Source organism: Theropithecus gelada, chromosome 7a (assembly GCF_003255815.1).
Source record: "Theropithecus gelada isolate Dixy chromosome 7a, Tgel_1.0, whole genome shotgun sequence".
NCBI lineage: Eukaryota > Metazoa > Chordata > Mammalia > Primates > Cercopithecidae > Theropithecus > Theropithecus gelada.
The window spans coordinates 6,331,445-6,355,170 of NC_037674.1; the positions used below are offsets into that span (position 1 = coordinate 6,331,445).

The following is a 23,726-nucleotide window of genomic DNA, read 5'->3' on the forward strand; positions in this document are numbered from 1 at the left end:
TCGAAAAAAAAAAAACTGCCCAATTACAAATACTCAACTTCTAGCAGCCCTCCCCCAAGCCTTCCAAAGGGGCCTGTGCCAGTGAGGGACCCAGAAGCTGAAGTTTTCTTGGCGTGATGGTGAACCGCCGGGGACAGGTGATCCACCGGGGACAGGTGAACCGCCGGGGACAGGTGAACCACCGGGGACAGGTGATCCGCTTCAGATGCCCTCCCCCAACCTCTTAACTCCCTGCTTTTGCCTCACCCACCCCCACCTCCAGCTCTGCCTCTTTCCCTGCCACAGAGATAGGGGCCCTGCTGCGGCCACAGCAAATCCTGGACATGCCACCACTAACTGCGGGGACCCTAGGGTCAGCTCGTGTGTCTGGGTGGGCAACTCATCTGCATGTCCTCTCATCTGACTTCCCAGTTGTGGAAAGAATCAGGAAGGAAATTTGTGAGGCAGGGAGGAGTAAGTAACATTTTCCAATTTCCAGGAATGTAGAAGACACTCCAGCAAACTATTAAGTTTCCCGTTATCATAATGTTTGCAACTTCATAGTTTCCCCGTGAGGATGACAGCACCGACAAATATGTCTCCATGTAGAAAATGGAAAGTCAGGGCCCATACCATGCTGAAGTATAAAATGCCTCCCGTCCTGCCTCCACGTCTCCTGTCTTCACTGGTGAGGTGCAGGGAACGTTTCCTCTCAATAAGTCAGTCCAGTTGGAAACAAAGATTCTTTTAGATGTGTCAACCTGAAAGAAAATGGGTGTCAAAATTTGATTGCAATGTTATTCCCCCAAACACAGCTAACAGCTTGTCTTTCTTTCAGATATCATACTTGGGCTACCTGCTGCTGTTTAACTATGTCATCCTGGTGCGGATGGATGGCTGGCCTTCCCTCCAGGAGTGGATCGTGATCTCCTACATCGTGAGCCTGGCGTTAGAGAAGATACGAGAGGTGGCTACTCCAAAGGCCTGCCCCAGCCCACTAACCGCTGACTGCAAATGCAAATATGGCTCCTTACTGAAAAAACATTTCATGCAAACTATGCATGTTGGGCCAGGCACTGTGGCTCATGCCTGTAATCCTAGCACTCTGGGAGGCTGAGGCAGGTGGATTACTTGAGGTCAGGAATTCTAAACCAGCCTGTCCAACATGGTGAAACACCACCTCCACTAAAAATAAAAAAATTAGCCAGGTGTGGTGATGCACGCCTACAATCCCAGCTACTAGGGAGGCTGAGGTGGGAGGATCACTGGAGATCAGTAATTCGAAACCAGCCTGGCCAACATGGTGAAACCCCATCTCAACTAAAAATACAAAAATTAGCCAGTTGTGTGGCAGGTGCCTATAATCTCGGCTACTCAGGAGGCTGAGGTGGGAGGATCACTTGAACCCGGGAGGCAGAGGTTGCAATGAGCCGAGATGGCACCACTGCACTCCAGCCTGAGAGACAGAGTGAGAGTCCATCTCGAAAACAAACACAGAAAAGCAAATTACACATGCTGTGGGACTTTTTTTGGACTCACAATTCCAAGTTTATTCCATTCATTTATTTAAGATGTATACATCTTGAATGAACTTGAACTTGCAAATCCAAACATGAGGCAAAATAAAGGTATTTAACAATGAAAACAGGTTTGAATGCATACGAAAGCATCAGCAAATGCTGCTGGAGACTTGAGATAAACCAAATTACCACAACTGGGTACAAATTTTGGCTTAGTTTTTTGGGACCAGAAGCGAGAGATACAAGGGACACTTGCACAGTGTGGTCCAAAGCCCAAAGTTGCAGGAAAAATATCGTCTCTTTTATCTCTGGACTCCTGTGTAAGAGATTTATGAAGGGAGGGCTCCCAGTGAGGAGGAAAAGGAGCTAAGTGAGGTGCGGCTTCGGGTGGACCCTGTCCTTGGCCTAATCCTGTAGGGGGCTCTGAGTGAACTGGACACTGTGGCGTCTGTCTCACCTTTGGGCCCCACCTCAATTAGTCATTGGTACCCACCAGAGACATGGCTCCAAGTGTCCAAGAGCAAGCCTCCCAGAAGGGTGCAGGTGTGGGCCTAACAGCAGCACCTGCGGCAAGTGGGGTGGACAAGCCCTCCTGGGGAGAAGCTCCAGGGGATATGGGAGGGGCCTAGAGCATTTGCTGCAAACAGAGGGAACAGGATTTTCAACTCAGTGTTGAAAAAGAACAGATACCATCTCACAAACGACTCTTGTTATCCCAGAGGGCTCGAGTGAAAATGTAACTCCCAGTAGGCAATCTCTGCAGACAGCAGAGGAAAGATGGGCCAGGTACTTTCCTTTCCAGCATCATTCAGAAGTTTTAATTCACTAAATTTGCTTATAAAGAGAAAGCATGTACCCAAGCAAAAAAGCACCTTGAACTGAAAAAGCCCACAGCACCATTTCATATCCTTTCTGCAACTGATATATAACCAATACTATTACTTTGCGATAACTGTTGACCCTTTCACTGAACTGAAAAACATTATTAACCTAGTCCAGGTAGAGGGAATCTGATGGCATCGGACTAGAGCCTGAAAAACCAAAAGAGCACTGAATCCAAAATTACACATGCCACCTTCTACTACTGTTCCTTTTCTAGCGAGGCTTCCTTCAAATTCTGCAGGTGCTGCAACTAGGATTTCCTGAGCAGCCTGCTTTCCCATCACTGTGCTGTCATGACCTTGCTGAGGATCCACCATACACCAAGACACTGTTCTTTATTCCAGGAACCTGCCCCCAGTTATAGGAGAGAGAGGGCGGCCATCAGCTGGTGTGCACGGGTTGTTAAACTAGTGAATCCCTTCTGTGTGGGCTGATAGAAAACCACTGTCCCATCCTGCCCCAACCACCCACAGAGATCCCCAAGACCTCTGCAACTGAAGGGGTACCACCTGGCATGGCAACCCTCCACCCAGTGCGGCACCACAGACAGCTGTGCCATTGGGAAGGCTCTGCATACGCCTGCGCATGCTGCTTGCTAAATATCTTCCATTTTATTCTGTGGAAGTCTCCCCTTAAGCAGCAGTGATTTTGAAAGGATAATATCTCAAGTAGGGGAAAACCTGGTCTAACTTTCCCCTAATTTCTCATGTCTAAGTTGCAAAGGAATTTTGCCAAATCAAAACATTTCCTAGCCCCGTTCTGCCATCTCCACTGGGTGGACTGCCCCTCTGTGGGGCCACGTGGGGCTCATCTGTGCTCTAGAGTTTTCGTCCTGTGTGACTCTGGAATGTGGAGTAACAGGCAAGTGTCCAGATAATTAAAAAAGAAATCAAAATGCAGCTGCTTTAATTACAGCCAGAAGGACATAATTTAGAAGGCATTTCCTGAGTTTGTAAAACGCTGAATCTAAGAATAGGGAGGATCCCATGGAATTTCCCTTTCTAGATATCTCTCTCTGCCTGAGAAGAAGAGTGTTTAGAGGTTTTGAGTAGGAAAGGGGCCAGAACATGCCCTGGAATGTTCCACGAGTCTTATCATTCCAATATTCTAAGACAAGACTTCTAATGCGGCATCTCAGTTTATTGTTCTTTGGGGTTTGTTTTCAGATCCTCATGTCAGAACCAGGCAAACTCAGCCAGAAAATCAAAGTTTGGCTTCAGGAGTACTGGAACATCACAGATCTCGTGGCCATTTCCACATTCATGATTGGAGCAATTCTTCGCCTACAGAACCAGCCCTACATGGGCTATGGCCGGGTGATCTACTGTGTGGATATCATCTTCTGGTACATCCGTGTCCTGGACATCTTTGGTGTCAACAAGTATCTGGGGCCATACGTGATGATGATTGGAAAGATGGTTAGTAATGGCATCCTGTGGGTATCCAGAGAGACTTTGGCTGTGGTTAGGGCATAAGAACAGGCCTTGGGCATGGCTTCCTTCAATTTCATTTGGTTTTTCTTTTGCAGTTGGCCTTTTAAAGGAAATATTCTTTGCTTTAAGATACACAGTTCTCCTACGTATTGATAACTTAATAAAATCCAATAGAAAAACATGAATTGAGGGCCTACTGTGTATATATAAATAACATATATACATATATAGTGTGTATACACACACAATATGCATACATATATCTCTCAATATATATCAGGTACTCAATATATACTGTCTTCCTTCTTCCATACCATATTTCAACTGTAGGATGACTAATTACTTTTGCTTTTTATTCCTTCTGATTTATTATTAATGAGCCTATTTTGACAGCAACATTAAAGAAAATAGCCTCCTTTTTTTATAAGAGCTTAATTCACTTTCCCAGGACATAAGAGAGCATCAATTTTTGATGCAATAGGAATTCAGTAGCAAAATAGATGTCTCAAAATATTTACTTGTTGATGGCTGGAAACATATTTTCAGGGACATGGATTTGATGTTCTATGAGACTACATTCCCTTCAGAATGCACATATGGCCAAAAAAAAAAAAAAACACAAAAAACTGCCTGATTTATAACCTCCTAACATATGGTAGAAGCCAGAGACAAAGGGAGCCCAAGGCCAATTCCCAACCTGTACTCCAGATGATCTTCAGCTCATTCACTCTGGCCTGGAGTGAATACAGGAAGTTCATGTGATTAGACCATGATGACTTATACTCCAGAACAGGCCAGAGAATATGAAACTGAAAATGAACCAGCAGGTCATCCTTACATTACCTAAAAGAGCCTCAGTGTTAGGACTGGTGCAAGAAGAAAGCAAGCCTCCTACCTTTAGGAAGGATTCTTTAAGGGCAAGTGGTTTTGAGCTAAGGGATGTATGCTTTAGTAAACTCCAGCAAGGGCCTCCATCTTGAACAAGGGATGTTCAAAATTAGGAATTATACCAGTTTAGTATCCACAGTAACCAGGGCATTGCTCACTGTAACCACTCAGCACTTGTGTAGTGAATGAATAAATGTTGGTCTACACTCTCAATTCATTATTGTTTTATTTCCTTAGGTATCTCCTCCTCTTACTCCTTAGTATCCCTTACAAACTCCCATCTTTTCTCATAATTCTTCCCTTTCTCCATTTGCAGTTTTAGTTACTAAGGTACATGTGTTTATGGGCAATAACAGAGGAGAAGCAAGAAGGATGAAGAGCCGATGAGGCTAGCAATGTTCTAGAAGACATTCTAGGCATAAAGCATTGCACAGAGTAGGAAAAAGCCTTCCTAGGGATGGGAAGGAAGGAAGGGAAAGAGGCTTTCTTCATCCTGATTAAGAATTCGTGAAGTGCTTAATTGGAGAGAGCAATATAATGAGCCAGGGTGAACTTGGCCCATGAGCCAAGACAGTGAGAGACAAATGTTCTCCTTACTCAGATGATCGACATGCTGTACTTTGTGGTCATCATGCTGGTCGTGCTCATGAGTTTTGGAGTAGCCCGTCAAGCCATTCTGCATCCAGAGGAGAAGCCTTCTTGGAAACTGGCCCGAAACATCTTCTACATGCCCTACTGGATGATCTATGGAGAGGTGTTTGCAGACCAGATAGACCGTAAGAGTAGAATTCATAGTAAGATTCTCTTCCCTGCTTCTGAGGCAGATGATCAGTTCCAAATTAATGGAAGAGCATGTATTAATTTGGAAATAAAAAATATTTGTCACTCCACCATAGGCATCAAATTATTTTACAAAGAAATAAGAACAAATTATGGAACATGGATTTTCAGACATCAGTCATTTCTTTTATTCTAAAAATAATTCACTAGAATTCCAAAAGAGTCTCACTTCCCTTGAACTGGAGCTGATGGACATCCTGTCACATGAATGCAGTTCTAATGCCAATAGCCTAGTTTTTCTTCAACCCAGTATCTCCCCACCCCAGGATAAGGCTGGTAGTGTTTTCCAGTAGAATGAACTAGTGAACAGGGCAGAGTAACTGGTACGTCCCACCATCCTCTTCTTCAAGTCATCAGAGCCCATTTTCCACATAGCTACCCATTTCATCTTCACTACTAGAGTGCTATTTTGTATTATCAAAAATAATCTGGATGTTAGTAGAGGAAATGGGCTATGATCCTGCACAGATTTCTGGGGAATGTAGGCCCAGCTCCTCTGCAGGCTGAGCTGGTGTCTTCTGGATTGAAGGAATGTAAAGCACAAATGTTCTTGTACCTATTTCACCAGGACAGTTGAATAAATGTTCCACCAGTGAAGGAGGCACTTTTAGCCCCATTTCCATTTCAGGACCAACATTTTCATTTGCATGTTGTAATTTATCATAAAGCATCAGCTATAATAGCATGTTGCTACTTCCAGAGTTCTGCTCTTTGGGAATAGAAAGTTTCTATCATCTTCCTCTCATATAGAATGTAGGGCTGTCAGTGTATATCTACTGCCTCTAGTTTAGACAATAACCAGCTCATGCAGTAGCTTCTAACTTTTATAATGTCATTCTGACCATATCATTATTGCAAGTATTGCAAAGTCAACTATTGAAGTGCGTTAGTAGCTTGGTAAGCCAGAACATAAAAATCTAATTTGGTTTCAAAAGAATATTTGTTTAGGTAGACATACATACATGTTAAAAGTCCCTGGATTCCAGGCATAAACTGTAGTATTTTTATTGTTGGACTTTTTTTTTTCCATTAAATTGGGTTATGAGAGAAGATAAACAGGTAAACTTTAGGCTGTGCTATTCTCAGTAACATAATTAAATGTAGGTTTTTGATTCTTGATCTTTTAACTAATAATTTTGTAGTTATTTGTGCTTATGAGGTGTTTGTGTTGGAATATAGGGAATGTGTGATTTGTTAACCTGATCATCTGCCAGTAACATGTCTTTTTCACAGTATTTTTAACTAGTGAGCTTTTGCTCTTGCTTATGACATATGGTAAAATAAATATCCATGATATATATTTTCTAGAATTATTAATGTATGTAATTCTTCTAAATAGATCACTGTTTCTAAGTGTGAATCAATAATTCCCAAGCTTAAAATATTTGTATTTCTTCACAGCAAAACAATTATGTTGTTAAGTCACTTGTTTTACTTTTCTCTCAACCATCATATTATTTTCTTTCCTCCCCTCCTGTCAAAACAAAACAAAACAAAAATCCTGCTTTCCAATTGTTATGTAGTCTACGCCATGGAAATTAATCGTAAGTTTACATGGAATTGATTATTCTAGTCTATGGAATGTGTTTCTTAATTACCTTGTCCTTAGCTGATTACTAGTAGTCTTAAACTGTTTTCAAATACTTCTCTTGTTTTTTGGTGCTAGTACTTTTTAAATTGCCAGTAAAAAGTAAAGAGAACCATATATTCACTGTTGGGATCACCCTAATTTTTTTAGAGGAGAAATAGACCCCCTGTAATAAAAAGTTGCATTTCAAATGAGCAGAGGGGGAAAAGATTATTTTTCAAACACGGCACCAAAACAGTTGATTAAACAATTTGGGAAGTAGAGGGAATCCCTAACCCATACGACATAACAAAAATATTTTCAAATTTAATGTATCAGTGAAACCAAGAAAACAACCAGAAGACAACATAAGCTAATGTTAAATAATTAGAAGCCACAATGACTTTCAAATGGATAACAATAAAGGGAAAAAACATAAAGATACATTTGTCTGCTTAAAAATGAAGACTTTTGTATCTGAAAGCCACAATAAAGAAATGGGAAAATGTTTAGAAATATAACAAAGAATGACTATCTCTGAGTGCAGATATGAGTTTCTGACCTTTTTCTTTGTATGAGTTTATTTTTTCCCATGGAAAAATATTGCTTATGAAATAAGAAAAAATCATATTAAAAAAGAAATAGGTATTGAAAAACATATGTAAGAGATATTTATCCTTTTCATTATATGTAAAAAGCAAGCACAAAACAATTTTTTTCTTTCAGCTCCTTGTGGTGAGAACCTATATGATGAGGAGGGCAAGCGGCTTCCTCCCTGTATCCCCGGTGCCTGGCTCACGCCAGCACTCATGGCGTGCTACCTACTGGTCGCCAACATCCTGCTGGTGAACCTGCTGATTGCTGTGTTCAAGTACGTGTCACAGCCGATGAGCACATGATTATTATTTATTAATCAGAACTCTCCCAAGATACTAATCTCAGAACTCTCCCAAGATACTAATATATTTGCAGATAATTTATTTAGGGTTTTTAAGTAGATCCAATTTTTGCAGTCTCTTTGTTCAAACTTAATCAGTCTTAATGTATTCATAAATCAAGAGTTGACACTTAAATACATTTAAATTTAATCTTGGTTAGTATTTTAACACTTTAGTGTGTATTTTAATCTAATGAAAATATTTTCTTAGATGAAAGTCTCCTGGGGTACAGAAGATTTGATCAAGTCATGCTTTTCATTCATCAGTAGAGGTGCAAAAGGCAATATTAGTTTCATAAGCTGTTACAATTACTGTAATATTAGGTAAAGCATTTTTTTCTGATCATTTATAGAATAGAAGATAAAATGGCCTAAGAAAAAAAAATGGCTTAAAGGATTAAATCAAGTTTCTTATAAAACCTGCCTGTTTGGCATGTTGTGTTGAGTATGTTGACCATGCTCAATAAATATTGAAAAAAATTTTAGCTTCTAAGATGAAAAATATAGAGGGAAAAATCCTTCACAGAAATATGCAATCTTAGAATTGAACAGGGCATTGGAGAAAACCTGGTCCAAACTTCCGGCTTGAGAGATGAGAAAACTAAGGTCAGGGAAGGTAACTGGCTTTCCTAAGGTCCCAGTATTGGTAGACAATGAAATCATGCACTTACTGCTTCCTGTTGGAAGCTAAAATAAGACAAAGATTGTACCTACCCCACGTCCAAAATAACGAACCTTCAATCAAATAAGTACATTAACTAATTAATTCAGTTGGAAAAAAAAAAAGTAGTCATCTACTTGTTAGACTGAATTGAAAGTTTAAACATGTGAAAACGTTTAGTTAAATGGCTCTTACCTCTACATGTAGGAAATTAAATTTCCTGAGTATACAAGTAGATTGTGGTGTGGTTTTTCAAGAAAGCAGTACATAGCAATTTATTAAACTTAGCTATTTATGAGTACAATGTCCTTAAGCACAGATAATCCACATTGATGGATAAACCAAAAGATTGAATAATCAAGGAATCAGTGCTAAAGAGCACTAAAAGGCCATCTCATTGAGTATTTTCATTTAAATGTGAGTAACTCTGACTGCTCTGGGAAATCACTATAAAAAGTAATATAACTAACTGTAAAAATGTCTTCTTTTTAAAGCAATACCTTCTTTGAAGTAAAATCAATATCCAACCAGGTGTGGAAGTTTCAGCGATATCAGCTGATTATGACATTTCATGACAGGCCAGTCCTGCCCCCACCGATGATCATTTTAAGCCACATCTATATCATCATTATGCGTCTCAGCGGCCGCTGCAAGAAAAAGAGAGAAGGGGACCAAGAGGAACGGGATCGTGGATTGAGTATGTGCAGGGTTCTTCATTTCTAAGTTGGGCTGATTTCAAAATAGTGTTCTAATTGGACATCCTCACAGAAATCTCACTCAACTACTTGCTCGTGTGAAAAGCACCACACTCAGTCCAACTGCTGTTCTTTTCAAAAGGCTTCTCATTTTGTATCCATTTTATTCTAGTTTCGTTAATTTGTTAGTAATTGATATTAGGAAAGCCAGCTCATGGAGATTAGAAGTTGAGCTAATTCTCTAAAATAACTCTACTCTATAAATTTCTGTATAAATTGAATGCTCCTTTCAAAACGTCTTAATTTGTTGCATCTAAAGAAAATGAGAAAATAATGCTGCACGTTTCACTCTATTCATAAAAATAAGTGCAAAAAGTTTTCCGGGAAATATTACTTGGCTTTACTTTCCCAGTAAATGTAATTTTTTTTTTTTTTTTTTTTTTTTATGTTTAAAAGCGGGCCGTTTGGCTCCAACTGATACAGGGTTGGGGCGTATGACAACTCCTTTTTGGATAAAAACCAATTGGAGTAGTGGCGAACTGCCTTAGAAATGGCAGAGAAGAGAGTTTAATTAAAGTGGGGCTGTGAAATTCACATTGACGCCACGAAACTGATTCTTCTTGTTTTTCACGTGGCTGACACTTCTCCCTTCACACAGAGCTCTTCCTTAGCGACGAGGAGCTGAAGAGGCTGCACGAGTTCGAGGAGCAGTGTGTGCAGGAGCACTTCCGGGAGAAGGAGGACGAGCAGCAGTCGTCCAGCGACGAGCGCATCCGGGTCACTTCTGAGAGGTACGTGTGGCGTCCCCACAGCCGGCCCGCGGGCCAAGGGTTTGCAGACTCGGGCGCCCCACTCTATGAGGGATGCCAGAGTTCATTTAAATATGCACTCCGAGTTCTCATGTTTTATTTAAACTTTAAGTTTTAACGGGGTTCCCACGAAATAGTGAGAAAGTTCCTAGGTAATGACTGTGCATTGGATGTAGAAGGGAATGACATTTATTGCAAATATCCCTGGCCAAAAGAAAACCTAACAGTTCTTGACTACCTTCACCCCCTACCCCAAAGTGGGGGGGTTTCCGCAAGGTTAATGGAAGCTACAGAAAGCCATCTTTCTCTCAGCTGTTGCTCCTAACTTCCCTTTGCGAGCGTGGTCCTCCCTAGGGGACTGCCTTCCTCATCCTGCCTAACTGCTTGCTGCACCTTGTCAACACCTTTCCCAGCCTCACAGGGCGGAGGAAAAGGCTCCCTCCTGGGGCTCCCCTGAGAGTGGGAACTGGGAGGGGTGGGGTGCAGGGTTGGGGGTGAGGTGTCTGGCCCCATGAGAGTGGGAGCCGCCAAACTAGGGCAGGGTCTGTCTTTCAGACACCTTGACATCCTCAGTACCCAGCAAGGTCAGCCTAATCTCGGCGGTAATGCTTAATAAATGCAGAGTGAATGAATGCAGGATGTGTGAATCAATAAATGAGTAAATGAAGTCAGGTCGGGAGGGACAGAAATGGTGACATTTTCCAAACTTCGTAGTATTGCTCTATCCTAAGCTGGGAAAGAGCAACTGGCAAAGGGTAGACAGGAGCAATTGACCTTCACTGTCTGCACTTTTTATCATGTAAGTTTTGAGAGCCTTTATCATGTACTAAAAGCATTTTCAGCTTGCTAAAGATCTTGGTGACTGATAACACACTGTTCGAAAGGGTTTCAATGCCAAGGTGGCCAGAAGGATGAGCTCAGAGGAGCCATGCCTAGCTCTGCTTTCTATCCTTGAGTACACAGAATTAAAGTTTCCTAATAGACACATTGAGAGCCATAAAAACAGGGTGGGACTTCAAAAAGATATTGCAGCTGACAGTTCCCAAACAATTACAACAGAATTCATAGATGCACCGTAGGTCTCCCTGGCGCATGTTCAGGCCAGTGAACTCTGCCCCAGCCCACAGGAGGGGAGATGGCAACTGTGGGTCCCTGGCCCTGGTGCCCTCCTAGACTCAGTCACCTTGTGACCCAACCAAATCCAACCAGCTAAACTCTAGGGTTACCTGCACCACCTTTCTTCCTTACCAAGGTAAATTTTTAATAAAACTTTGAAATGTTTCTTTGATATTTTAACAGTAATTGCTAAACTTTCAAGGTATAAAAATTATTTCTTCATGAGAAAGATAAGGCACCCCATGTAGATAGTCAAATTTCCACTTTTTAGTTAGACATTAACTTGAATGTAATTTTAACCAGTCATTTACAGTGGAGATTGTGTGTTGTTTTGCTCTGCCTCCCCCTCTCCCTTCCCCGGCATTCCTTGGATTTTTACCATTCTTGGACCAAAGCAGCAAAAATGTGGTTATCAGGTCACTACCAAATTGCATTTTTCTCTGGGGGCTCTGTGCACACGTAATAGGGATGAAAGTGTGCAGGGCAGAGAAAACATGCTGCTTCCTGTTTCCCTCGGCTAAGATCCCAGGAGTGATGGGAGCACATTCTTGCCCCTCCGTTTCCCTTGGCCTTGTCTAGGCTGACTCACAGGTGAATGCCCAAGACAGAAAGAGGAGGAGGCTTGAGGAGAAGGGAGTTTTCCTTCCCTCTTAGCCAGGCCAGCTGAGAAGCAAGGGATAAGGTGGGAGGATGGAAATAAAAGTAGTTATTTGTACCTAATTTTGGGCACCTGTGACTACTTTAAAAATCAAACTTGAAGTACTCAGGCATTTCTGCTATTTCTTTAATATTCGTTCTATATAAAATTAGTTTTATTTTCTGCATCGCCATTTCCCATTTGATGATTTTCCTGCTCTTCTCTCGGTGGTGTCTTAACCACCACCATTCAGTTTGTAGGGTCTGGTTAGGAGCATGTCAGCCCATGCCTTGTCTCCCTGTTGTCTTGGTAGCTTTCAGAGCTGAGCTACTGATTCTCGTGACTCAATTTTATAAACATGTTCACACTGGATGGGTACCCATTAATCATTCTCCTCCACGCAGGGTGCTTTTAGTGCTTCTTTGCAGAAACTAAATTCAAGGTTCTTTCTTAAAGCTTTGAAATTTACCTATAAAATGCTAACAATTTAACCATGTTTTTTTATCATAAAGTTTCAACAGTTTGTAAGATCCAGCATTCAGTCCTGCAATGAGATTTGCAATATGATTCAGCATTGATTGACACAACACTGGGTTGCAGGAGGATATTTAACCCCAAGTCCTACCAAGCATGCCCACTTAGATGTCTTAGGGGCCCTGCTCTCAGGGTTCTCCTTCCAAACTTGGACTCTAGTGTCTGTGAATGGCATCGCCATTAAGCTCAGTTAGCAAACTGGCAAATCATTGTGGTACCTCCCTCTTCTTCACTAACAATCATCAAGTTCTGTTTACTTCCCCTCATGAATACATCCTGGTTCACTTATTTTTTCCATCCCTACCCCAACGCACCTAGTACAGGCTTCCATCATTTTCCACTTCCGTTCCTGTAGCTGCCCCTACCTGAGCTCTCCATATTTATTTCTGCTCTTTCAATCCATGTTACACTGTCAGCTCTCAAGAGGTCCTGTTCCCTCCTGCACTGGCTCTCCTGAAAAGCCCTCTGTGGCCCCCACTGTCCTTAGGCCTGCAAGGCCCTGCCCTCTCTCTGGCTTTGCCCTGGACTATCTTCTACTTTATGCTCTGTATTCCATTTCTCGGCCTTCTTTCATTTCCTCAAAGCACTGCTTCCTTCCTGCTACAGGGGCTCTGCATGGGCTGTGCCCTCTGTCTGACGCACCTCACCCTCCTTCCCTGCTCCTCTTCCTTGGATCTCTGCCCAAATGCCAATTCCTTATGGGAGACTTCACCACCTCACACCTTAGACCAGGTCAGGACCCTCGGGCCTTAAGCTGCCTGAAGGCAGGGCCACGTCTGGTTTTTGTCCACCATGATATACCTAGAGCCTGCACATCTCCACATAGTAGGAGCGAGCCTTTTTTTTTTTTTGACAGGGTCTCACTCTGTGCCCAGTGCAGTGGCACAATCAGGTCTCACCACAGCCCCAACCTCCTGGGCTCAAGCAAGCCTTCTGTATCAGCCTCCAAAGTAGCTGGGAATACATCTATGCGCCACCATGCCCGGCTAATTTTTCTTTCTTTCTTTTTTTTTTTTTTTAATTTTAGTAGAGAGGAAGTCTCACTGTGTTGCCCAGGCTGGTCTCAAACTCCTGGCCTCAGCAATCCTGCCTCAGCCTCGAGATTTTTTTGAATGAATGAATGACTTAAAAGCTTTTCTCCTGATTTGAATATAAATTTCTATCCCATCCTCAATGAGTTCCCTCCTGGAATATCAAAAAGGAAACCAACTATGCTCCCTCCAGGTTCAAGACACTGGTTTTACTACAAGGAAGTAGGAACAGACTCAAGAGTCAAAGGATTGTGCCACAGGAAAGATAACAAGTGTTGGTGTTGGGACCATCTTTTTGCTCAAAGGGATAACATCAAAGAGCCATGAGGGCTGGTGGGATAACAACATTTTATAGACAACTCCTTTTTTATTATTATTTGTAGAGACAGGGTCTCACTATGTTGCCCAGGCTGGTCTCAAACTCCTGGGCTCAAGCTGTCCTCCTGCCTCAGCCTTCCAAAGTGCTGGGATTACAGGCATGGGCCACCATGTCTGGTCAACTTCTGGCAGTATGGCCAAAGTAGACCTCGTCAAGCCATGTGTTCTGTCCTCATTGCTCCAGGAGAATATTTGGCAACATGAGTCCTTATCATTGGGAGCTTTGAGGGTATCGGTGTCCTCTGCAGATCCACTATGGAGCACACTGTTCTCTTTGTGGTTCAGCATCCCTTATCACAGGTTCACAGTTTCAAGAGCAATTGGGCTAGAAAGAATCTTTCCTGGCAAAATTTTGTCTGAGACCCAACTTCCTTTCTCAAACAACGAGAATTATGTTATCCAGTGTGTTTTCCTTTTTTCCATGGCTTCAAGGAAGCTTAACGCCAAACTTAATATTAAATTATAAAATATATTACTATAGGATTTTGAAATATGTGGGGTACGTTGCCTCTCTTTGCTTTTTTTATATTGTCTACATCAATTTACATACATTTTATTAATGTCTGACATTTCACAATATGCAGGATACAACTCATAAATTATACATTTTAAATGTAGTTGGCCTTGTACTTAAGAAGCTATGGGTCTCAGATGAGCTAAACCTATAATAGCATTTTCTGATTACCCCAAAACTTTCTGGGTTAAGTGGTTTCTTGTCAGATTTGAGGATATGGATTAAAGTGTTTTGTCTTTTTTTTTTTTTTTTTTTTCCAATTCTAGAGACTGGGTACTGCTTTGTTGCCCAGGCTGGAGTACAGTGAGATGATCATAGCTCACTACAGCCTCAAATTCCTGGGCTCAAGTGAGTCTCCTGTCTCGGCCTCCTGAGCGGCTGAGGCTACAGGGGTGCATCACCACACCCAGCTAATTTTTGTATATTTTGTAGACACAGGATCTCACTGTGTTGCCCAGGCTGGTCTGGAACTCCTGGCCTCAAGCAGTCCTCCTGCCTTAGCCTCCCAGAGTGCTGGGATTACAGGCATGAGACATCACGCTCCATCCTGGATTGCCTGCAGGCTTGATGGGAAATCAGCAATTTGTGGCTTTGAAATCTTTTTATTTGGCATCCTTTTCCCATGTGACCAGAAAGAGAAGTGACTGGTAATGGAGACCTACCTAGAAGAACACAAGATAGTAACTGGAGGAACTGAAAGAGAGATCAGTCTTAGGAAGGAGGTGGAGGATTCCTCCAGCGTAGAGAAGGTTGTAGAATGGCAAATGTACAGTGATGGGGAAGACGTTTGGGGATGATCCTGTCTGAATACCTTAATCTTCTAAATTCATAGGGTTCAAGGTTGCTTGGATAATAGGAAGGGGATGGCATTAAATGTTGGAGTTTTGATGTGCCAGTGGATAACACCCTTGTTCCTGATCTGACTTTGAAAGCCAATTCAGAGACAGATGCAGACTTCAGGAGGATAGAGATAAAAATATCAGTTTTATTAGTAATAAAAGTTGTACTGGAGGGTGTGGCTTCATTCTTGCCTACTGGTCACCCAGAATTAGGGATACCCACTTAGCCACAGGCAGCACCAGCCATCGCAGGCCTCCCTTCCCACAGGCAGAGTTAGCCTGCACGCTAAGCCTACCAGATGACCAAGATAAAGAGACAGACAAGCATGCGGTGTCCTGGTCCCCAATCTCCAACCAAATGAGTAGTCCTCCTCCAAAATAAATAAAGGCCTGGAATGAGGTCAGAGCATTACTAATGAAAAGTCCACACACATAGAAAGAAAAACTGGGCATGGGTAAAGTGTACCTCCCCAGCAATCAACATCACCGACTTAAAGCCAGTAGGAAGGATTCAAGTCAAGTGAGTTCACTTTTAGGGGAAATATGGCAGGAAGGAGATAACCAGGATTACTTGGCAGGAATAATTAAGATGCAAGTTAAATTAGATAACATGACTTGGTACTGGGCCAGGTCATTGAGGTTCTCATGACCTTCATCGGTGACATCATACAGCTGAAAGGCAAGGATACAGAAAGACAACCGTACATAGGGCATGGATGCTGAAGGAGGCCATGTGCCCAAGAACCAGTCTGTGGAGAGACCTCAAAGATGCCAGTGTTTGCAAATGGCAGCATAAACATACGACATTGCCTCCAGGCACCAAATATCCTTGCTTAGCCCTGGAGTCCTGGTAGCAATAGGTGGGAGATAAGGGATTGGCACTAATGTGTTGCAAGTAAGGGAGAAAGAATGTAGGTTATTAATGAGGGCTTCACTTCATGGCCAACCACAGAATCTGGCCTGAATAGAAAACAGAACATAACCAGAAAAGGCTAATGATTAGATGACCTGAATTCTAGAAACCTAGGAAGTCTGGGGTATATTTAAATGAGGCAGCATAGAGCTAGAATCCCAGAAAGCTTAATATTCTTTTAGTAACTATTCAGTATACTGTTTATTAGAAAGAATGAAAAAGCCAGAAGAAAGACATGAGTCTTGGCCGGGTGCGGTGGCTCACGTCTGTAATCCCAACACTTTGGGAGGCTGAAGAGGGTGGATCACTTGAGTTCAGGAGTTCAAGACCAACCTGGTCAACATGGTGAAACCCCATTTCTACTAAAAATAAAAAAAAAATTAGCCAGGCATGGTGGCGCAAGCCTGTAATCCCAGCACTTTGGGAGGCCGAGGTGGGCGGATCACTTGAGGTCAGGAGTTCAAGGCCAACCTGACCAACATGGTGAAACCCCGTCTCTACTAAACATACAAAAATTAGCCAGGAGTGGTGATGGGCATCTGTAATCCCAGCCACTCGGGAGGCTGAGGCAGGAGAATCACTTGAACCTGAGAGGTGAAGGTTGCAGTGAGCCAAGATAGCGCCACTGCACTCCAGCCTGGGTGACAGAGTGAGACTCCCTCTCAACAACAACAACAACAACAACAAAAAGACGTGAGTCTTGTTCTTTTATGATTAGTCTTCATTTAGTCTTTCGCACATACAAACTCTGTAAGTAAGCACAACAAGATTTATCCTGGTGTTCTTCCTATAACTACTAAATGTAAAAGGCAGCCCTGTATTAAGAAGTGGATGGAAATTAAAATAGCTGGATGTAAAATTTAGAGTGGATAAGACAACTTTATGATCAGTAGTCCTGGAATTAAATTATAGGGTAGGAATAGTTTATAGTTTTAGAACTCAAGTATAGAATACCATGGGATCTTGAAACAGGGGTTTCTTCAAGTATGAACTGGACCCAGCTCCACTAACATCATGTCTTTATGTTAACATTTAACTCTATCATTAAGGAAATGTTCCCATATAATTTATGAGATTCCTTGCAGGTGAAGGGCGATTGTTTCCCACGAAAAGATAACTGCATATAAAACAAGTTTTAGGCCGGGCACAGTGGCTCACGCCTGTAATCTCAGCACTTTGGGAGGCCGAGATGGGTTGATCGCTTGGGGCCAGGAGTTCGAGACCAGCTTGGCCAACATGGCAAAACTCCATCTCTACTAAAATTACAAAAATTAGCTGGGTGTAGTGGCACATGACAGTAATCCCAGCTACTGAGGCACGAGAATCACTTGAACCTGGGAGGCAGAGGTTGCAGTGAGCCAAGATTGCACCCCTGCACTCCAGCCTAGGCAACAGAGTGAGACTCTGTCACAAAAATTTAAAAAGGCCAGGTGCAGTGGCTCATCCGTGTAATCCAGCACTTTGGGAGGCTGAGGCAGGTGGATCACCTGAGGTCAGGAGTTAGAGAGCAGCCTGACCAACATGGTGAAACCCTGTCTCTACTAAATACAAAAAATTAGCTGGGCGTGGTAGTGCAGGCCTGAAATCCCAGCTACTAGGGAGGCTGAGGCAGGAGAATTGCTTGAACCCAGGAGGCATAGGTTGTAGTGAGCTGAGATTGCACCATTGCACTCTGGCCTGGGTAACAGAAGTGAAAGTCTGTCTCAAAAATAAAAGGAAAAATAAAATAAATTTAAAATTTAAAAGGCCAAGGGCAGTGACTCACACCTGTAATCCCAGCACTTTGGGAGGCCAAGGTGGGAAGATCACCTGAGGTCAGGAGTTCGAGACCAGCCTGACCAACATGGTGAAACCCCATCTCTACTAAAAATACAAAAATTAGCCGGACGTGGTGGCACATGCCTGTAATCCCAGCTATTTGGGAGGCTGAGGCAGGAAAGTCGCTTGAACTCAGGAGGCAGAGGTTGCAGTGACCCGAGATCACGCCACTGCACTCCAGCCTGGGCGATAGAGCGAAACTCCATCTCAAAAATAAAATAAAATAAAAAATAAATAAAATAAAACAGGTTTTAACAACTGCCTTACTACGGAACTCCAAATGTTTCAGTCCTTCCTAGGAAATACACACAGGGACTCTTACCACAAGGAGATGAGTTTGGACCTTATGTTTTAATAGACAAGAGTCTATGCAAAGTCCAGTAAAGTTATGCCATACATAGGTATTCTCTTGGAAGTTAATACAAAAGTTCCACAAATTCATATATTTTCGTGCCTATTATTTGAATGAAACAGAACACATTATGTACAACCCCTTAACAAAAAGTATGTTTTCATTTAACCACCTTCAGGCTTAGTGGCATCATGTTCAAAATCAAATATTCTTAATAATAGATATACCCCGATATAGAGAAGATTTGCAATGATATTTACACAGCCATGTCCTTTGACACTTGTGTAGCATTTACAGTTCACAGAGCACACAGTTCCATTTAATTCATTTAATTTAGTTGCTATCATGCTGCAACTGTTGTTAATGTTTGATAAATCACTCCCCAGGGACAGAAGCACAATAAAGAGGGGCTGGTGGAGTATCTTCATCCCAGATGCAAATGTGGATGGGCACATCTCAGAGGGAATGCTGACACTGGCCACACGTTAATCAGAAACAGCTTTTGTTTTTTCTCAAAACCAAATTAAACAAAAAGAGTCATGGTATGTAATGTCATTTGTTAATCTGGTACAATATTTTACTTTATTTTATTTTATTTTATTTTATTTTATTTGAGACAGAGTCTTGCTCTGTTGCCCAGGCTGGAGTGCAGTGGCATGATCTTGGCTCACTGCAACCTCCACCTCCCAGGTTCAAGCAATTCTCCTGCCTCAGCCTCCCGAGTAGCTGGGACTACAGGCGCACGCCACCACATCCGGCTAATTTTTGTATTTTTAGTAGAGACAGGGGTTTCACCATGTTGGTCAGGCTGGTCTTGAACTCCTGACCTCAGGTGATCTGCCTGCCTTGGCCTCCCAAAGTGCTAGGATTACAGGTGTGAACCACCGCGACCGGTCGACTTTCTTAATTTAAAAAACAAGGTTTTGTGTGTGTGTGTGTGTGTGTGCGTGTGTGTGTGTGTGTGTGTGTGTGTGTACACCAGGTTTTGAGACTGATTAGGGCATTCAGGTGTATCCTTTTAACAGAAAAACCTAAATATTTAATCTGTGAGTCAAAAGAGAAATATGGGCATGGAGGGACACAGCTATTATTAATCAAGACTGATTAAGCACATGCGGTTCTGGGCTCCTCGTGACTTTAGCAGCAGTACACATGATGCAGTTAAGGACAGAGCAAATATTGTAATAAATCAAGTGCAGCTTAAATTTCTATTCAAAGTCAGGAGAATGATTAATTGGAACCCAGACAGTTTATAGATTTCATTTGTTTATAGATTCCTTTGATACAAAAGGATGGAGGGTGGCCCTCAGGAATTGCTTTTAGGCCTGCCAGTTAAGAAATCATGTATTTGGTGGTTAGAAAAATGGCCTCATTAATGCCCTTTTTAAAAGTATTCATAAGTGGAATTTTTTTCTGTAAAGTCAATGTTACCATAATGTGAAAAATAAAAACCTAGTGGATCTACTTAGAGCATCTACAAGTAAATCTAAACCCAGAAATAGTTACAGAAGCCACCAACTTCAATTGGAGGGAAAGGAAGATAATGAACCCGATCAGAAATCAGGGTCACCGTGTGTAAGAAAGCACACTTTGCACCACACAGTACCACTATTCAAAGAAATCATTTATTAGCGCTGAATACTTGTTATACTAAAAACATAGTGATAAGTTATTTCACTATGTAATTTGAAATATTTGAGAGTATTGGCATATTTTGTAAAGTGAATATTATTTTGAAAAATTTTGCAAATCCTAAAATAAATAACATAGCCATGATAATCTAATGAAATCATGCCTAAAGCCAGGATGATAACATACGTTTACATGCAATGGCTGAGGTCCCTGACATCACCAAGACAGCTTTCATTCATCTAGTCCTTCCACAAACATCAGAGGTTAGCTGAAAGCTCTACAACAGGTTTTCTAACAGCTGGAGTCATCAAATGCCTTGGCATTTGGGGTTCTCAAGTTCTAAGATTATTTTATTTTTAAATTTTGATAATGATGGCATGTTTGCAAAGGGTCCTTGAGGAAATGTGGGGATGAAGAACAAGATGAGACAGGATGAGAAGATGAGGGCAGATTCTCAAGAGCTTTGAATGCATATGAGGAACAGAAATCTCTATAGGATGTTAAGATTAAGGGCTGCCATGGCTGGAAGGGAAGAATTAAAGCCATATTTTCATAGCACTTTACATAGTATGAGAAAGTGTCAATGTCCATATCATAGAATAGGGTTGCCAATGGAGACTATAAGGTTTTCCTTTAACACACTCTTTGGTGTGTTCATTGCATTCAACACTGTAATGAAATTGTGTTTTTATCTTAAGTGTGATGGGAAGCTGCTATTATTTTAAAGCAAAGATTGACGTGGTTGTGTTTCTGTGTTATCTTTTTGGATTGGAGTGAGAAGACATTGGAGGCAAAGAGGCTGTTCCTGATAACTAACATTTTTTTGCTTTATCAGCTTGGGGTACAAAATGAGGTCATATATCTTTTTTCTTTTTCTTTTTTTTTTTTCTTTAGACGGAGTCTCGCTCTGTCACCTAGGCTAGAGTGCAATGGCACGATCTCGGCTGACTGCAACCTCCGCTTCCTGGGTTCAAGCAATTCTCCTGCCTCAGCCTCCCAAGTAGCTGGGATTACAGGCGCATGCCACCATGCCCAGCTAATTTTTTATTTTTATTTTTTATTAGAGATGGTGTTTCGCCATGCTGTTCAGACTGGTCTCGAACTCCTGACCTCAGGTGATCCATCTGCTTCTGCCTCTCAAAGTGCTGGAATCACAGGCGTGAGCCACGGTGCCCAGCCAAGGTCATATATCTTTTAATATTAAATGAAATTATTCTTTTACTTCATCTCATCTGCTTATAATCTCATCTGTTTATTCCAAGAGTACCTTTTTCCTCTTTCTATTGTCCCATAGCCCCACCCCCACCCCCTGCCTGGAGTCAGGTGCAGGAAATCCAGAAGTCTGGTGAAGTCCCCATCCATTGCATCAAAATTCAAGAGGGTGAAGTCAATCTTTGCTCTTTGCTCTCTGTGTCCTCCTGTCACTTGGCTCTGGCAGTAAGTGCAATCATGGAAGTGCAGGGCACACAGGATTGATTTGAGTCCCAGCTTTCTGGCTGGAGGATAGCAAATGGGAGCTCTGAGGAACTGGAGATATCAGGGAGACAGTAAGAGAGGGGAACTTGGAAAAGTAATGCCATAAAGTTATGAACTCCAGAGCTCACCTGCAGACTGTGTCTGTCAGGGGTGGGGGAGTCTGCTCCTTATTCACATACCAAAGGTACTGAATGGGGTGACATGAACAAAAGCAGGTAGAGTAAGGAACTCTGGAATTCTGCCCCACCATAAAAGCAACATCAAAGTTGGCAAAAACTGTCAGAGTCTATATTCTGTGGAACTCTGGAAATTAAGCAATGGCTTATTAAGCAACCTAGGGCATTCTTATTTAAACAAAATGGCTGGATTTTGATCAGAAAAGTAAGCTTTGTGACATTTTAACTTAGCCCTGTCCTATCCTCTGCTCTCCAGTTTAGTGGTAGCCTTGAAAACAACAACCTGCATTCCTAGTACCAGCAGGAGCAGAAAGAATCTCATATGCAAAGAATTATAATTACTTGTTTTGAAATTACAGGGCAGCTCCTTGAAAGTCTGGCTGAAAGGTTTGTCTTTATTTCACCTGAGTTGGAACAGGCCCAGTACTAAAGCTTCCAGTTAGAAGGGGTGGAGGAAGGGTTGTCAAAAACATTTATAGGCAAAGGGTTTAGTGCTTGCTCCCTGAGGTGACAGATGACAGCTAGGGCAAACAAGAGACTAACCAAAAAACTAGGGAGAAAAACTGATGTCCATAACAGCTTTGAAAAGCTCTGACACATTCCTGGGAATCTAGAAAGCTATGTGCGTGCACAGGGCTGTGTGTATACTCCGCAAAGACCTGAGAAGGCTGTAAGCTCATTTCTGGCTGACCTGACCTTGAGACTCTGTGCAAGCAGGAAGCGAAGGCTAAGGCAAAGATGTAAACTGCCTGAATGTTGAAGATGTGCCTCTATATACACATACTTGTTCTCAGAAAAGACTAGAAGATTTTGTTGTTTTTGTTCCACACATTTAAGGAAATCTCTAAGCATTAACCGACCACTAAGCTAATAAAATACAAACTTTAGTGGCCAAACAACATAAAGAATATAGACTTTACAAAATTATTTCAGAAAAATCACTAAACAAACAACAACTACACTAAGAAGCAATAACAACAAGCCTGAGAGGGGAGAGAATCTGATTTCTAGAATTGCCACATTATAATACTCAACATGTCCACTTTTAAATAAAAATGACAAAACATGCAAAGAAATAAGAAACTATGGTCCACACATAGGAAAAAGGACAATCTTAAAAACCGTCCCTTAGGAATCCTGGATATTAGACGTTTTAACAAAGAGTTTAACTCAACTATTTTAGCTATTTTAAGTAGATTTAAAGACCTAAAGGAAATCATCTCTAAACAAGTAAAGGAAAGTATGAGAAGGATGTTTCACCAAATAAGAGACTATCAATAAAGAAGTAGAAATTATATCAAGTAGTAGATGATGTCTCAAAAAAAAAAGAGGTAGAAATTATATATACATATACATATATATATATATATATATATTTTTTTTTTTAAAATAGGTCAGGCACAGTGACTCATGCTTGTAATCCCAAGGCTTTGGGAGGCCAAGGCAGGAGGATTGCTTGAAGCCAGGAGTTCAAGACCAGCCTTGGCAACATAGCAAGACACCATCTACATAAAGTTGTTTTTAAAACTTGACAGGCATGGTGGTGCATATCATGGCAACTGGCCAAGCATGGTGGTGCCAGTAGTTTTAGTTACTTGGGAGGCTGAGGTGGGAGGATTGCTTGAGCCCAGGAATTCAAGGCTGCAGTGAGCTATGATCTTGTCACTGCATTCCAGCCTGCACAATAGAGCCAGACACTGTCCAAAAAAAAAAAAAAAAAAAGAAAGGAAGGAAGGAGGAAGGAAAGGAAATTCTGACATTGTAAAGTACAATAACTGAAATGAAAAGTTCACTCTAGAGGCCCAATAGCACATTTGAGCAGGCAGATTAAAGAATCAGCAAACTGGAAGATAAATCAGTTAAAATTACCCAGTCTAAGGAACAGGGGGAAGAAATGAAAAGAAATTGAACAGTCTCAGAGACCTGTGGAACACCATCCAGCAGAACAAAATAGGCATTATGAGAGTTATAGAAGGAGAGAAGCAAAAGTGGCAGAAACAATATTTAAAGAAATAATGACCAACATTTTACAAATTTAATGAAAGACATGAATCTACATATCTAAGAAGCTCAATGAACTCCAAGTAGGATAAACTCAA

General features: G+C 41.7%; 1 protein-coding gene across 3 annotated transcripts in view; it reads left to right on the plus strand.

Annotated features, from left to right (window-relative positions):
* TRPM1 (transient receptor potential cation channel subfamily M member 1) overlaps window positions 1-23,726 on the plus strand; it is a 149,222-nt gene that overhangs the window by 119,377 nt on the left and 6,119 nt on the right. For all 3 annotated transcript variants that reach the window (XM_025389927.1, XM_025389929.1, XM_025389928.1), the window contains 7 exons: window positions 818-946; window positions 3,548-3,799; window positions 5,304-5,478; window positions 7,066-7,086; window positions 7,836-7,980; window positions 9,202-9,404; window positions 10,061-10,193. In XM_025389927.1, the coding sequence (XP_025245712.1) occupies window positions 818-946; window positions 3,548-3,799; window positions 5,304-5,478; window positions 7,066-7,086; window positions 7,836-7,980; window positions 9,202-9,404; window positions 10,061-10,193 (1,058 nt within the window). The remainder of the gene's footprint in view (window positions 1-817; window positions 947-3,547; window positions 3,800-5,303; window positions 5,479-7,065; window positions 7,087-7,835; window positions 7,981-9,201; window positions 9,405-10,060; window positions 10,194-23,726) is intronic.